General features: G+C 50.5%; 1 protein-coding gene across 1 annotated transcript in view; it reads left to right on the plus strand.

The window, feature by feature from the left end:
* The first annotated feature begins 6808 nt into the window (after window positions 1–6808).
* The window catches only part of ZAN (zonadhesin), a 48783-nt gene continuing 40710 nt past the window's right edge, over window positions 6809–14881 (plus strand). Inside the window, exons 1-7 of the mRNA XM_060173429.1 lie at window positions 6809–6885; window positions 7861–7913; window positions 9163–9312; window positions 9436–9707; window positions 11786–11873; window positions 12066–12218; window positions 13529–13693. Coding sequence (XP_060029412.1) covers window positions 6809–6885; window positions 7861–7913; window positions 9163–9312; window positions 9436–9707; window positions 11786–11873; window positions 12066–12218; window positions 13529–13693 — 958 coding nt within the window. The remainder of the gene's footprint in view (window positions 6886–7860; window positions 7914–9162; window positions 9313–9435; window positions 9708–11785; window positions 11874–12065; window positions 12219–13528; window positions 13694–14881) is intronic.

Genomic DNA, 14881 nt, shown 5'->3' on the forward strand with positions numbered 1-14881 from the left:
TACTAAAACGTGTCCTTTTTAAAAAGTGGTGATGGGGTGGGCTGGGAGGTGGCACAGTGGATGAAACACAGTGGCTCTGGAACATGAGGTCTGGAGTTCCATCCCCGGCATCGCCTGTGCCTTAAGGGTGGCTGTTTCTCTCATGGATCTGTGAATCTTGCAAATAAAGTGATGATGGGATCTGATATGAACCCTGGGCTGGGGGCAGGAGGGCCATGGAGACAGGGACTTTTATAAAGTGATGCGTCAAGTCTATGTTTGTTCCTCCAGCCTTGGCATTTGGCTAGAAACCTGGAACAGCCATTGTCACCCGAGGACAGGTAGGGTCACAGGGGAGGAAGCAGAAATCCAGCCAGCTCCTGCTTCCTGCTTGGATCCCAGCTACCAGCAAGGCCCTGCGTTCAAGTCCCGCTACCACACAGGAGTACCACAGACAGCATCCCCAGAACTCCAGGGGGAAATAAAGACGGAGGAGAAAGTTGGCCTTGAAATGGGCCCCCGGCACTGCAACAAGTGGGTTGTGACCCCGAGCGATAGCTCAACATTAGAGCATAGGACTTGCATGCCAGAGGTACTGGGTTCAATTTCAAGCATGGCTGGAGAATTCTAGGATTCTAGGTAGAAATTAGAGGGATAGTCATGGCCTTTTACCCAACTTCCTAATGAAGTTAATTCAGACTCAGAGACCCTGAGCTGAGGAGGAATCCTGCAGTGTGGAACCCAAACGTGTGCTCCCTGTCTTCCCCAAAGCCTTCATCAAGAACCCCCCCCATAATAATAAATTTTATATATATATATATATATATATATATATATATTACCAGAGCACTGCTCTGCTCTGGTTTATGGTGGTGCAGGGAGTTGAACTTGGGACTTTGGAGCCTCAGGCATGAAAGTCTCCTTGTAGAACCATTATAATATCTACCCTTGCTGTTTTTTTTTCTTTTCCCTTCAAGTTAAAGAAAAAAAAAACATAGGCAGTGGAATTCCTTTTTTTTTTAAATATTTATTTTATTTATTTATTCCCTTTTGTTGCCCTTGTTGTTTTATTGTTGTAGTTATTATTATTGTTGTCGTTGTTGGATAGGACAGAGAGAAATGGAGAGAGGAGGGGAAGACAGAGAGGAGGAGAGAAAGATAGACACCTGCAGACCTGCTTCACCACCTGTGAACCGACTCCCCTGCAGGTGGGGAGCCGGGGTTTGAACCAGGATCCTTTTGCCAGTCCTTGTGCTTAGTGCCACCTGCGCTTAACCCGCTGCGCTACAGCCCGACTCCCCAGGCAGTGGAATTCCTTATAAGCTTGGGAGCTATTTCACCATTTTTAAAGTTTTTTTTTTTTTTTGCCTCCACTGTTATCATTGGTGCTCTATGCCTGCACTATGAATCCACTGCTCCTGGAGGCCATTTTTTTCCCATTTTTGTTGTCCTTGTTGCTCAGGACAGAGAGAAGTTGAGAGGAGGGGAAGACAGAGAGGGGGAGACCTGCCTCATCACTTGTGAAGTGACCCCTCTACAGGTGGGGAACGGGGGGCTCAAACCGGGATCCTTATTACGGTCTTGCTCTTCATGCATTGTGCGCTTAACCCATGGTGCTACCGCCTGGCCCCCAATTCCATCACCTTAAATAGAGAAGATGAGTGGCCAAGGGTTGTGGCACAGCAACTAACATGACCTCTCAAGTATGAGGCTTTTAGCTCAATTCCTGGCCCCACATGTGCCAGAGTTAAAGTTTTGGCTCTTTCTCATAAATAAATAAATATTTGACAGAGATAAGAGAGGGTGAGTCCAGAGCCTGAGGACACAGCCAATCTGTGACTTGCCTCCTTGTCCCACATTTTGCACCATTAGCCCCGCAGCTCTGGGACCTGGCTCCTCTGCCGCCACCATCATCTCCAGGCTGACCCTTGCCCCCCCACCCCCCCACAGGCGACTGTCCAGCCCCCTGGCGCCAAAGATAGGTCAACAGAGGCTGCCGGGGGGGGGGGGGCACCTATTGCCCAAGCAGATCGATTGGCTTTGGCGCTTGTCCGGTTAACCATTTCCTGGCTCTGAGCCTCTGCCCCCTGCCCTGCCAGTCTGGTCGGGAGGAAGCCAGGTGTGGGGCTCCGGGGCGGGGTGCTGTGCGGGCAAGAGTTTGAGCCCCACAGGGGGCACTGAGGGTGCTGGTTTGAACTCACCTGGAATCCCCAGGGCTCTGAAGAGGATTTGAACTCTGTGCCTCTGGGATCTCCTGGTCTGGCCCCTGGGCTGCCACACCTGGCAGATCCACACCTGCCACTTGTGGAGCAAAGGTTGCTGTGGATGGGGGTGGGGAGCAGGACCCGTGGGTGTGTCGAGTGACGGGAAGCCTGGACTCACCGCCAGCTTGCGTGTGCAGAGAGGCACGGCGGCGGTGTGTTTGTGTAACCCAGCGTCCGCTGGCCATGATCTTTTGCTTTCTTTTGTGGAGGAGTCCAGGCCTCTGGCAATTTCACTGATGTGGGCTGTCTTTTCATTCAGAGAGAGAGAGAGACCATAGCACTAGCGAGCCCTGTGGTGCTGGGACTCAAACCTGTGTAGCATACACAGAAAGAACAGGCCCTACCCTCTGGATGAATTATTTATTATTATCATTATTGTTGTTATTATTATTATTATTATATAGAGGGTGAGAAGGGGCTGGGCAGTGGCAGTCCTGGTTACCATGTGCAAGGACCCAAGTTCAAGTCCCCAGCCCCCCACCTGCATGGGAAGCTTCATGAACTGTGAAGCAATGCTGCAAGTCTCTCTCTCTCTCTCTCTCTTCTCTATCTCCTGTTCCCCTCTCCATTTTTCTCTGTCCTATCCAATTAAATAAATAAATTGAAAGAAAACTAAAAGAGAAAAAGAAGTTGAGCGATACACAGAGAGATATAGAGTGGAGAGAAAGAGGAGGACAGACATTAGTCCTGCTCGTCCACTTGTGAAGCTTCCCCCCTGCAGTTGAGGGCTTGAACCCAGGTCCTTGTGCATGATAATATATTCACTCTATTGGGTGAGCCACTGCCCAGCCCCTGGTCTCCCTTTTTAAAGACTGCATTGGACAGTAGTGTGTTAAGACTTGATTCAAGCCCCTGGTCCCCATCTGCAGGGGGGAAGTTTCATAAGTGGTAAAGCAGGCTTCAGATGTCTCTCTCTCCTTCTCCTTCTTTATCTGCCCCCTCCTCTCTCAACTTCTCTCTGTCCTATCCAATGAAGTGGAAGAAGATGGCAGCTAGGAGCAGTGGATTTGTGGTTTCGACACCGAGCCTCAGCAATAACTCTGGAGGCACAATAAACAAATAAAGGCATAAATTAAATATCATAAAAATAAATAAAATAATAATAAGACTGTATGGTTAAGTGTTCCATTGTGTGGGTAGTCCATAACTATTCTGTCTTGTCATCTAACCATGAACACTTGAATGACTCGCAAATCTTGATTAAGTGTGAATGTAGCTCCTTTTAAAATTAGATTTATTGGGGGCCAGGCGGTAGGTAATGCAATGGGTTAAATGCATATGGTGCAAAGTGCAAGGGCTGGTCCGAGGATCCCAGTTAGAGCCCCCGGCTCCCCACCTGCAGGGGGGTTGCTTCACAAGTGGTGAAGCAGGTCTGCAGGTGTCTATCTTTCTCTCCCCATCCCCCTTTCTCTCCTCCTCTCCCCCTCCTCCTTTCTCGATTTTTCTCTGTCCTATCCAACAACAACAACAGCAACAATAATAAAAAGCAACAACAATGATGAACAACAAGGGCAACAAAAAAAGGGGGGAAGAATAAAACAGCCTCCAGGAGCAGTGGATTCGTGGTGCAGGCACCGAGCCCCAGCAATAACCATGGAGGCAAAAAGAAAAGAAAAAAATTAAATTACATTTATTGGGCAGGGGAGATAGTATAATGGTTATGCAAAGAGACTCTCATGTCTGAGGTTCCAAAGTCCCAAGTTCAATCCCCCACACCACCATAAGCCAGAGCTGAGCAGGGCTCTGGTGTTTTTGTGTGTTTCTCTCTCCTTGCATCTCTTTCAAAATAAATAAATAAACAAATAAAAATTTTCATTTAGATTTATTAGATTTAGATTTATTGGGGGTTAGATTAGATTTATTGGGGGTCAGGCAGTAGCACAGCCAGTTAAGCGCACATGGCACAAAGCATAAGGACAGGCATAAGGATCCCGGTTTGAGCCCCTGGCTCCCCACCCCCGCTGGGGGTGGGGAGTCGCTTCATAGGCGGTGAAGCAGGTCTGCAAGTGTCTATCTTTTTCTCCTCCTCTCTGTCTTCCCCTCCTCTCTCTATTTCTCTCTGTCCTATTCAATAACAATGACAGCAATAAATACAAGGGCAACAAAAAAAAAAGAAAGAAAGAAAGAAAAAATGGCCACCAGGAGCAGTGGATTTGTAGTGCAGGCACTGAGCCCCAGCAATAACCCTGGGGGCAAAAAAATAAATAAATAAAAATAAAAAATTAGATTTATTCATTTATGTTTTTTTTTTTTTTTAACCAGAACACTGCTCAGCTCTGGTTTATGATGGTGCCAGGGATTGAACCTGGGAATTTGGAGCCTCAGGCACAAGAGTCTCCTTGCATAACCACTGTGCTATCTACCCCTGCCTAGATTTATTCATTTATCTATGGGGGGGAGAGGGAGGGGAGAGAAAGAGGAGGAGAGAGCGATGACTTTAGAGCATTAGGCTGGCACATGCGATGCTGGGGAGCAAACTCAGGATCTGATGCTTGAGTGTCCAGCACCTTATCCACTGCACTACCTCTTGGGCTGCAATAAAACTTCACAGCCAGCCCGGGGGGCGGGGGGAATAGGCTACATATCTGTTCAGGGTTCTGCTTTTAGGCCTTTGAGGTTTATACCCAGAGGTGGAATCACTAAACCTCCACATGGCAATTCTACTTAAAATGTAGCTTACCAACTTCATGATTTCATTACATTTGAAGAAGAAAGTTGGACATGAGGCAGAGAGAAGGAGGGAGGGAGGGAGGGAGAGAGAGAGAGAGAGAGAGAGAGAAAGAGAGAGAGAGGAGCTATAGCGCCACTCTGGGACACACAGTGCCAGGGGCTAAACTGAGAACCTCAGGCACATTCCAGGCCCCTACAAGCCCAACTATTTGGATGTCAGAAAAGTCATGACTTATTTCTTTGTTTTCTTTTCTTTCTCTTTTTAAAAAAAATATTTATTTTAATGAGAGAGATAAAGATACACATAAGGTGGGGGGGGGTACCAGAGCCCTGCTCAGCTCTGGCTGATGGTGATGCTAGGGCTTGAACCCGGGACCTCAGAGCCTCAGGCAGGAAAGTCTTCTTCATAACCATTATGCTGTCTCCCCTGCCCTTTTCCTATGTTTTTCTATGCAAAACTGTCATGACTTTTCCTAAGACCCAAGATTTGCTTGGTCAAGATGTTACACTTACTTACTTACGTACTTACTTATATAATTAATTAATTTCACCAGAGCACTGCTCAGCTCTGATTTCTGATGGTTCTGAGGATTGAATCTGGACTTTGGAGCCTCAGGAAGGAGAGTCGTTTTGAAAAAAAATCATGCAAGAGAGTCTTTTTTGCATATAAATCATGCTGTCTCCCTAGTCCCTGAGACATTTTTTTTTTTTTTTTAAAAACAACTTTATTTGATAGAGACAGTCAGAACTTAGGAAGGAAGGGGGAGAAAGAGAAAGAGAGACAGGGACACCTGTAGCACTGCTTCACCACTCAAAGCTTTCCCTCTGCAGGTGGGGACCAGGGGTTTGAACTTGGGTCCTTGTGCACTGTAACATGTGCACTCAACCAGGTGCACCACCACCTGGCCTGTGAGACATCATTCTTTTTGACAACTGCATCATCCTCGTTCATGTGGCAAATAGTCCTTGAATGTCATCCAGCCTCACACTTCTGGGAAACACGTGGGGACCCTGTGGTCTCCTTTCCCGCTTGATCATGGCACTGCCCTGCACATCCGGGAGGTAGGGGGAGCTCTCAGACATGTGGGTGTGAGAGCTCAGTGGCTGCTCAGAAGTGTCCCCAGCACCCCAGCTTGCCTCAGCATCCTCGCCATCACTCGGTGCCCTCCAGGTGCTTCCAACTTCACCAACAGAGCAGCTGTCACCTCCATGAGAGTGTCCTTTCCACCGGTGAGATGAGACCCTCTAGTCAAGCTTCCCCAGATGTTTGGACTTCTCCTTTAACTTGTCTTCTCCATCCTTTTCTCTCCAGCCTGGCCCACCGTCCTCACCTCCTCCCAAGGTCCAGGCTGTTACCAACCATAGAACTCTGGGCCTGAGTTCGGTTTCCATTGGAATCCTGCTGACAATGCTCCCAGCCTCCCAGAATCCCACCTGCTGTTGTAAAGGCCTGTGCCATGCCAGGCCGCTGCCTGAGCCTTAGTATGTGATCTCCTCCTCTCTGTCTGAAAATAGCTAGAACTTTGTCCTGGCCCCCATAGCTGTGTCTCTGTTCTGATTTGCACTCTCTCCTCTGGTGCTGGGCCTCTGGGTCTGACCCTCCAAGTCTCTCCTGTTTCCCATCTCTCTCTTTTCTTCCTGCCCCGCTCCATCCTTCTCCCCGTCTCTCTATTTCTCATGGTTCCTGGGTATCTCTCTCTTGGCTTGGACTTGACCCTTCACGACTCCCGTGCCCTCAGCTGGTGCAGTTCCCATAGCATCTTCCGGGGGCCGCCTGGCAAGCAAGGAGGAGCTGGTGTGCAGGGCCAGGGTGGAGGGGGTGGAGGGGGTGGAGGGGTGGCCTGGGCTCCTCATTGTGCCTTCCCACCCCCTGAGAGCTACCTCTGATGTCCCGAATGGCGCTTCCGGTCTGGACTTTGGTGCTGCTGGTGGGGGCTGTCTGGGGTCAGGGCCACTCGCCTCTCCCCTTGGAGTAAGTAAAAGGCTGGGGGGCAGGGTTAGGGTGGGGGATGTAGGGCCAGTGCAGAAAACACTGGTGGGGTGGGGTGGGGTAGGCTAGGGAATGGGTGACCCCTGTCTGCCCTAGAGGCGTGTGAGAAGCTAGAAGGTGCAGGGGACACAGACACTGGGTGGAAGGGAACAGTAAACAGCTGCCCACCCCCTAAAAAGGGGGGAACCCAGCAGGTGGGAGAAACATCTAGTGCTGAGAGGCAGGAGTAGATGGAGAGTGGATGACCGGGTACCACCTCCCCTGGGATAGGGGCCAGGGATGGATTTTTTTGGGGGGAGGTCTGTAAGCTGATGAGTGGGAGTAGCCTCCTGGATACTCAGCTATGGGTCCAGTTCTGTGTGACTGCACCCCCTTACAGAGGGGGGCCCCAGCCACGAGCAGAGTTTGGGATACAGCAGAAAACCCTCCACCAGGGAGGGAGGGGATGTCTGCCCAGTGCAGACTCTCAGGCTCCGTGTGTGTGTGTGTGTGTGGGGGGGGGATGGGGGCTTCCAGAAAGGACACAGGGCCTTGGTGGGGTGGTGGCACACCTGGTTAAGCGTACATAGTACAAAGTACAAAGACCTGCACAAAGGTCTGGGTTCAAGCCCCCAGTTCCCCACCTCCTGGGGGGACGCTTCACAAGTGGTGAAGCAGGTTTGCAGATGTCTCTCTCCCTTCTCTGTCTTCCCCTCTTCTCTCAATTTCTCTCTGCCCTAGCCAATAAAATGGAAAAAATAGCCACCAGGAGCAGTGGATTCGTAGTGCCAGCCCGAGCCCCAGTGATAAGCCTGGAGGCAAAAACAAAAACAAAAACAGGGCCTCTGGGGCTAGCCCTGACCCATGGGGCTCGGGGGTCTAGGGAAAGACCCGGGGAGATGGCGTGGAAGGGGAGGTGATCCACAACCCCCAGCCTCAGGACAATGACGATGCTGTCCCTTGATTTTCCTTTCCCAGGGAGGAGGACCCCCCAGATTTGAAGCCAGCAGTCAAGAGCACTATGCAGAAGAGTGAGCAGGAACTTCCCTCCTTGCCTGGGCAGCCATCCTTCGACCCCACTGTCCAGCGCCCCTGGGAAGGGGAGGGACAGACCTTGTTGGAGAGACTCAGCCCCCCACCCCCAGTTCATTTGGGAGCCTAGGGCCTGACCACTGTACACCCGCCACCCTGAATGTCCCTAAGAGATGACTCGTTTCTTAAATTCTATTTCTCTCTTCTCCCAAACTGTATTGCTGGGGCTGGGTGGTGGCACCCCCAGTAGAGCGCATAAGTTATCCTAGGCAAGGATCTGGGTTCAAACCCCTGGTAACCACCTTTAGGAGGGTGGGGAAGCAGGGCTGCAGGTATCTCTCTCCCTCTTTATCAACCCCACCCCTCTCAAATCCCTCTGTAGAGGGATAATAATAATAATAAATAATAATAATGTCTGTGGATTTATCATGCAGGTACAGCAATAATAACTGTGTGGCTGTGGCTGGGTAGTGGCACACCTGGTTGAGCACACATGTTACCATGCACAAGGACCTGGGTTCAAGCCCCTGGTCCCCACTGCGGCCAAGAATTGAACCCAGATCCTTGAGCATGGGAAAATGTGTACTCTCTAGTGGTGAGCTATCTCCACCCCCCCAATTATTTTATTTGATTTTCTTATTTTTATTTTAAAATCTTTCCAGTGAGCTGCTAAGCTTGGGCTTATGGTGGTACTGGGAATTGAACCTGGTACCTTTGGTGACTCAAACATGAAAGTCTTTTTGCAGAGCCACTATGCTATCACCCCATCTCTAATTTTTTTTTTTTAGAAGGAAAGGGGTTAGGTGGTAATGCACTTGATTGAGCGCATATGCTACCATGTATAAGGGCCCAGGTTCAAACCCCTGGTCCCCACCTGCAGAGGGGAAGCTTCAGGAATGGTGGAGTAGTGCTCCAGGTGTCCCTCTGTCTTCCTCTCTGTCTCTCCTTTCTCTCTTAATTTTTCTCTGTCTCTGTCTAAAGTAAATAATAAATATAACAAAAGAAAGAAGCAGAGGGCAGGGGAATAGCGCAATGGTTATACAAAATATTTTCATGTTTGAGTCTCCAAGGTCCCAGGTTCAGTTCCCAGCCACTTAGATTCCTTTCCCAAATCTCAGCACCTGCCCTTAACTTTTCAGCTGTCTTCTCTAAGCTTGCCCTCTCTCCCTGAGTGCCCCCCCCAGCTGGCATCCCCTTGCATAGCCCCCCACCCCCAGCCCCGGTCTCACGGTGGCCTTTTCTTCCCAGCCATCTCCGTGGCCCAGTGTGACTTTGACGACAATTCCAGGCCCATCTGTGATTGGACCCAAGTGGCCTCTGATGACGGGGACTGGTCACGCACCAGTGGGCCCTCCCCCATGGGCCGCACAGGGCCCTCAGGGGGGTACCCCGACGGAGGTGAGGATGGCAAGGCTTTGGGGCAGAGCTGGTGGCTGGAGAAAGGAGGCAGGAGGGAGGGACTATGTGGGATGCCTGGTGGGGTGACAGGCCCTTCCATCACCTCTGTTCCCCACCCCCCAGAGGGCCACTACCTGTACATGGACCCCAGCTCCTTCCACCAGGGCGGGGTGGCCCGCCTGCGCAGCCCCGCTATCTGGGACCAGGGTCCCCTGTGTGTGCACTTCGCCTACCACATGTTCGGGCTATCGTGGGGCGCCCAGCTCCGACTGCTGCTGTCCCGGGGCCGCGCTGACAAACACCCCTACGTGATCTGGAAGCAGATGGACACCCAGAGCCAGTCCTGGGTGCCTACTGCTGTCACTGTGCCCGTGACACTCACCCTGCCCAGCGAGGTGAGGGCCGGAGACCCTTGAGGGGAGCAGGGGGGGGGGCAGACGGGTTTCAACTGCAAGGGGCATCAGGAGGGGGCCCGCTAAGCGCACATGTTATCATGTACAAGGACCCTGGCCCCCCCACCCGCAGTGGGGAAGCCTAAGTGGGGAAGCAGGGCTGCAGGTGTCTCTCTCTCTCTCCCTTTTCAATTTCTCTCTATCTCTAGCCAATAAATGAATAAAAATATAATTTTTTAAATTTATTATTTATTTTATTTTTTTATTGGGGAATTAATGTTTTACATTCAACAGTAAATACAATAGTTTGTACATGTATAACATTCCCCAGTTTCCCATATAACAACATAACCCCCACTAGGTCCTCTGTAAAATTATAAATTTTTTAAGAGAACTTAGAGAGCTCCTTGGTCCCCTTCTACGAGAGAGAAAGAGAGAGAGAGAGATGGCAGTAGCACAGCAGGCTAAGCGCACATAGCATGAAGCACTCAAGGACCTGCCCAATGACCAGTGCAAGGATCCTGGTTTGAGCCCCCCCACCCCGCTCCCCCCCCTGCTCCCCCCCGCAGGGGGGACGCTTCACAAGTAGTGAAGCAAGTCTACAGGTATCTGTCTCTCCCCCTCTCTGTCTTCTCCTCCTCTCTCGATTTCTCTCTATCCTATCCAACAACAACAAGAGCAACAACAATAATAACAACAACGATAAAACAAGGGCTACAAAAAGGGTAAAAACAGCCTCCAGGAGCAGTGGATTCCTAGTGCAGGCACTGAGCCCAGCGATAACCCTGGAGGAAAAAAATAAAATAAAATGGGAGTCGGGCTGTAGCACAGCGGGTTAAGCGCAGGTGGCGCAAAGCACAAGGACCGGCAGAAGGATCCCGGTTCAAACCCCGGCTCCCCACCTGCAGGGGAGTCCCTTCACAGGCGGTGAAGCAGGTCTGCAGGTGTCTATCTTTCTCTCCTCCTCTCTGTCTTCCCCTCCTCTCTCCATTTCTCTCTGTCTTATCCAACAACAATAATAACTACAACAATAAAACAACAAGGGCAACAAAAGGGAATAAATAAATAAAATAAATATTAAAAATAAAATAAAATAAAATAAATAAAATAAAATGAGAGAGGGTGACGTTAGATAGCATAGTGATTATGCGAAGTCTCATGCCTAAGGCTCTGAAGTCCCAGGCTCAGTCCCCCACACCACCATAAGCCAGAGCTGACTAGTGCTCTGGTTAAAAAAAAAAAAAAAAAAAAAAAAAGGGTAAGAGGAATAAACTAAAATCAAAATTCATGTGCAAGGACCCTGGCTCAAGCCCTGCTCTTCACCTGCAGGGGGACACTTCATAAGTGAATGGTGGAACAGGAACAAGGCTGCAAGTGTCTGTTTCTCTCCTCTTTTAAAAAGTATTTTATTTATTTTTATTTTAATGAGAGAGAGAGAGAAGAGCCTTGCTCAGCTTTGGCTGATAGTGATGCTGAGGATTGAACCTGGGACCTTGGAACCTCAAGTATGAAAGTTGTTTGCTGGGCAGAGGGTAGATAGCATAACGGTTATGCAAACAGACTCTCATGCCTGAGGTCCCAAAGTCCCAGGTTCAATCCCCACACCACCATAAGCCAGAGCTGAGCAGTGCTCTGGTAAAATAATAATAATAATAATAAATAATAATAAAAGAAAGTTGTTTGCATAACTACTATGCTGTCTCCCCAGCCCTCTCTCTCCTTCTCTATCTCCTAGTCTCCTCTCAATTTCTCTCTGTCTTATCAAATGAAAGAAAGAAAGAAGGGAAGAAAGAAAGAAAGGAAAATGGAAAAAAATGGCCACCTGGAGTGGTGGATTCTTCATGCAGGCACCGAGCCCCAGCGATAATCCTGGTGGCAAAATAAATGAATAAATACGGAGGAGGAGGGAGGAGGAGGAGGAAGAAGGAGAAGGAGGGAGGGGGAGGGAGAGGAGATTGGAGGAGGAGAGGGGAAGAGGAGGGGGAGGAGGAGGGTGGAGGAGGAGAAGAAGAGGAGGAGCATCTAAGTCTTGGCAGGAAGGAGCCAGTGGTGGTCACCCCAGTCTGTCCATCCCTCTGCAGCTAGTATTTGAAGGGATGCAGGGCAGTACCTCATACCTGAACATCGCCCTGGATGCCATCACTGTCCGCCGGGGCTCCTGCCATCAGGGTGAGTCCTTCCCCCCCATCCTGTTTCCATCTCAGCCAAGTGTCATGCACCAGTGGACATGGTGGACTCTTGATCTATGCCAGGATCCCAGTCTCCAGGGGGCTGCACCTCCTTCTGTGGGGGCACCCAGAAGGAGGTGCCGGATCCTGGCTCCCAGGCTTCCTTTCTGAGCTTCCTTCTCCACCTTCCCAGTCTGCAGGACACAGACCTGTAACTTTGACACACTCCAAGACCTCTGTGGCTGGAGCTGGGTGCCCACCTCCTCCGGGGCCATATGGGTGCAGAAGAGTGGGTCCTCGGGGGTGCCAAACGTGGGGCCCCAGAGCGACTTGTCTAACCCGGATGGTAAGAAACAAACCCCCTCCCCTGCCTTTGATGCCCTGGGCTTCCAGGGACATCTGCAGGAGTGTGTGACGTCAGTCCCACAACCCACAGTGACTCCTCCACAGTGACAGCCCAGGGTGACCCCCAACAACCACAGACCTCTATCAGGGGTTCTGGGGGTGTACCCAGGCAGCTCCTCCTCTGGTGCCCACAAGACCTGCCTAGCATGTCCCCTGCCTCTTCCTCTGACTCCTGGTCTCATTCATTCATCCAACCATTTTGCTGGGCACCTACCCATGATGCACCAGGTCCCAGATCCGGAGTGGAGGCAACAGTTTCTCAAAACAATTATAAATGAAATTACAGAATTATGGAGCCAGGGAGACAGCTTGCTTGGGAGTGTGCCTGCTTTGCCATTGCTCTACTGAGGTTGCAGCCCCCGGGGAAATATATGGGAGTGCTAAGGCCCTGGAGGAAGCTTTGGTGCTGTGGTCTCTCTCTCCCTCCCCATAAAAAATGTCATCCCAGAGCAGTGAAGCCCTGGTGACAACAACAATAAAATTAAGAAGTTACATGGTGAGTATATAGGCTTTTCTTTTTATATGGGGGGAGAGGGCGAGAGAGAGAGAGAGGGAGAGAGAGAGACCATAGCACTAAAATTTCTTTTAATATAGTGGTTGTGGGGCTCAAACTTGGATCATAAACATTGCAAAGCAGCTCACTACCCATGTGAGCTATTTTGCCGGTCCAATTATTATATACTAAGATATAATATTGGGGGAAAATTTAAAAAATGAGCTTGAAAATAAGAGGTTTGAAGACCAGGAGCAGTACTTAAAATTTATATATATTTTAGTTTTTGGTCAGCGAAGTAGGTGACTTGGATAGCATGCTGCCCTCAGTCTTCTTTCTCCGCCCTTATCTAAAAAAAAAAAAAAAAAAAAAAGATCTGGGTAGGATGCCCCCCCCCCACCCCGGGCCACACATGCGCACTGTGGGCGGCAGGCTCAGGCTTCCCCCCCCCCCCCCCCCCCCCCCCCCCCCCCCCCCCGGCTACCAGTTGCGTCAGGGGGTACAAGTCTATCTGATTAGCGGCACCAATTCGGAGGCGGAGTCGGGCAGGGCGACACCTGGTGGTGTGCGTGTGAATCGGCCTTGTCGGAAGGGTCAGGGGTGAGAGGCTGGGAGGCATCCAGAAGGATGAGGGTCTAGGCCAGGCGCGAGGGGCTGGAGTGGCATCTCTATGCTGGCTGACCTCAGCTGTAGGGGCTCCCCAGGGCTGTCCCCCCTCTAGCCCAGCCAGCCCTCCCTACTGGCCTTTGCTTTCACAGGTGGCTACTACATGCTCCTGGACCCTAAGAACGCACAGCCGCTGCAGAAGTCGGCGCTGCTGAGCCCCCTCATCCCGTCCCAGGGCTGCCTGAGCCTGTCTCTGCACTACACCCTTCACGGCCAGGCCCGGGGCGCCGCCCTGTTCATCCAGGCTTCCAACTCCGGTGAGAGGGGACCCAGCACAGGCTGACACCCCCACTCCTGGGATTGGGGTTAGTGGGGGCCTAGGCTAGCCTTGGAGTAGATTCCGAGAGCTGAGTGGGTACAGGGTTCTGGGAAAAGAGATTCTTCTTTTTAATTTCTTTATTGGGGGATTAATGTTTTACATTTGACAGTAAATGCAATAGTTTGTACATAACAGTTCTCAGTTTTCCACATAACAATACAACCTCCACTAGGTCCTCTGTCATCCTTCTTGGACCTGTACTCTAGGGAAAACAGATTAAATGCACTAAAGGAAAGGACTCAGGGTGGGTGGGGGGTGTTCAGGTCCTAGAGCATGATGGTGGAGGAGGGTTCAAGTGTTGTGCAGAAAACTGAGAAGTGTTATACACGTACCAACTACCGTATTTACTGTCAACTGTCAAGCATTAACCCCTCCCATTAAAAAAACCAGTAAGTGATAACAATAATAATGACAACAATGATAAACAACAAGGGCAACAAAAGGGAAAATAAATGTAAAAAATTAAAAAAAAAAACGGTAAGTGCAGGAGAGGCCTAGCAAAATAGCTCACTCGGGTAGTGCTCTGCTTTGCCATGTGAACCACCCAGGTTCGAACCTGGCCCCCTGCGCACTGAAGGAACCTTGGGGGCTGTGGCCTCATTCCCATTCTCTATCCTCTATCTCTGACTTTATCTTTAAAAAAAATGCAGAGAGTAAGAAGGATGGGCTTGTGTTGGGGGAGGGGGCTATCCTCCAAGGTAGCTGGGCAGTAGCACACTGGGTTAAACACATATAGTGCAAAGCACAAGGACCTGCGCAAGGATGAAGCACAAGGATCCCGGTTCAGGCCCCCGGCTCCCCACCTGCAGGGGGAGTCACTTCACAAGCAGTAAAGCAGGTCTGCAGGTGTTTCTCTCCCCCTTTCTGTCCTCCCCTGCTCTCTCGATATCTCCCTGTCCTATCCAATAACAATGGGGGGAAAATGGCCACCAGGAGCAGTGAATTCGTAGCACCAGTACCACACCCCAGTGATAACCCTGGAGGCAATATATATATTTACTGAAGGCCAGTGGTGGTGCACACGTGTTACAATGTGCAAGGACCCAGGTTCAAGCGCCCCCGCCCTCAGTCCCTATCTGCAGTGGGGAAGCTTCAAAAATGGTGATGCGGTGCTGTGTCTCTCTGT

Source organism: Erinaceus europaeus, chromosome 15 (assembly GCF_950295315.1).
Source record: "Erinaceus europaeus chromosome 15, mEriEur2.1, whole genome shotgun sequence".
Lineage (NCBI taxonomy): Eukaryota > Metazoa > Chordata > Mammalia > Eulipotyphla > Erinaceidae > Erinaceus > Erinaceus europaeus.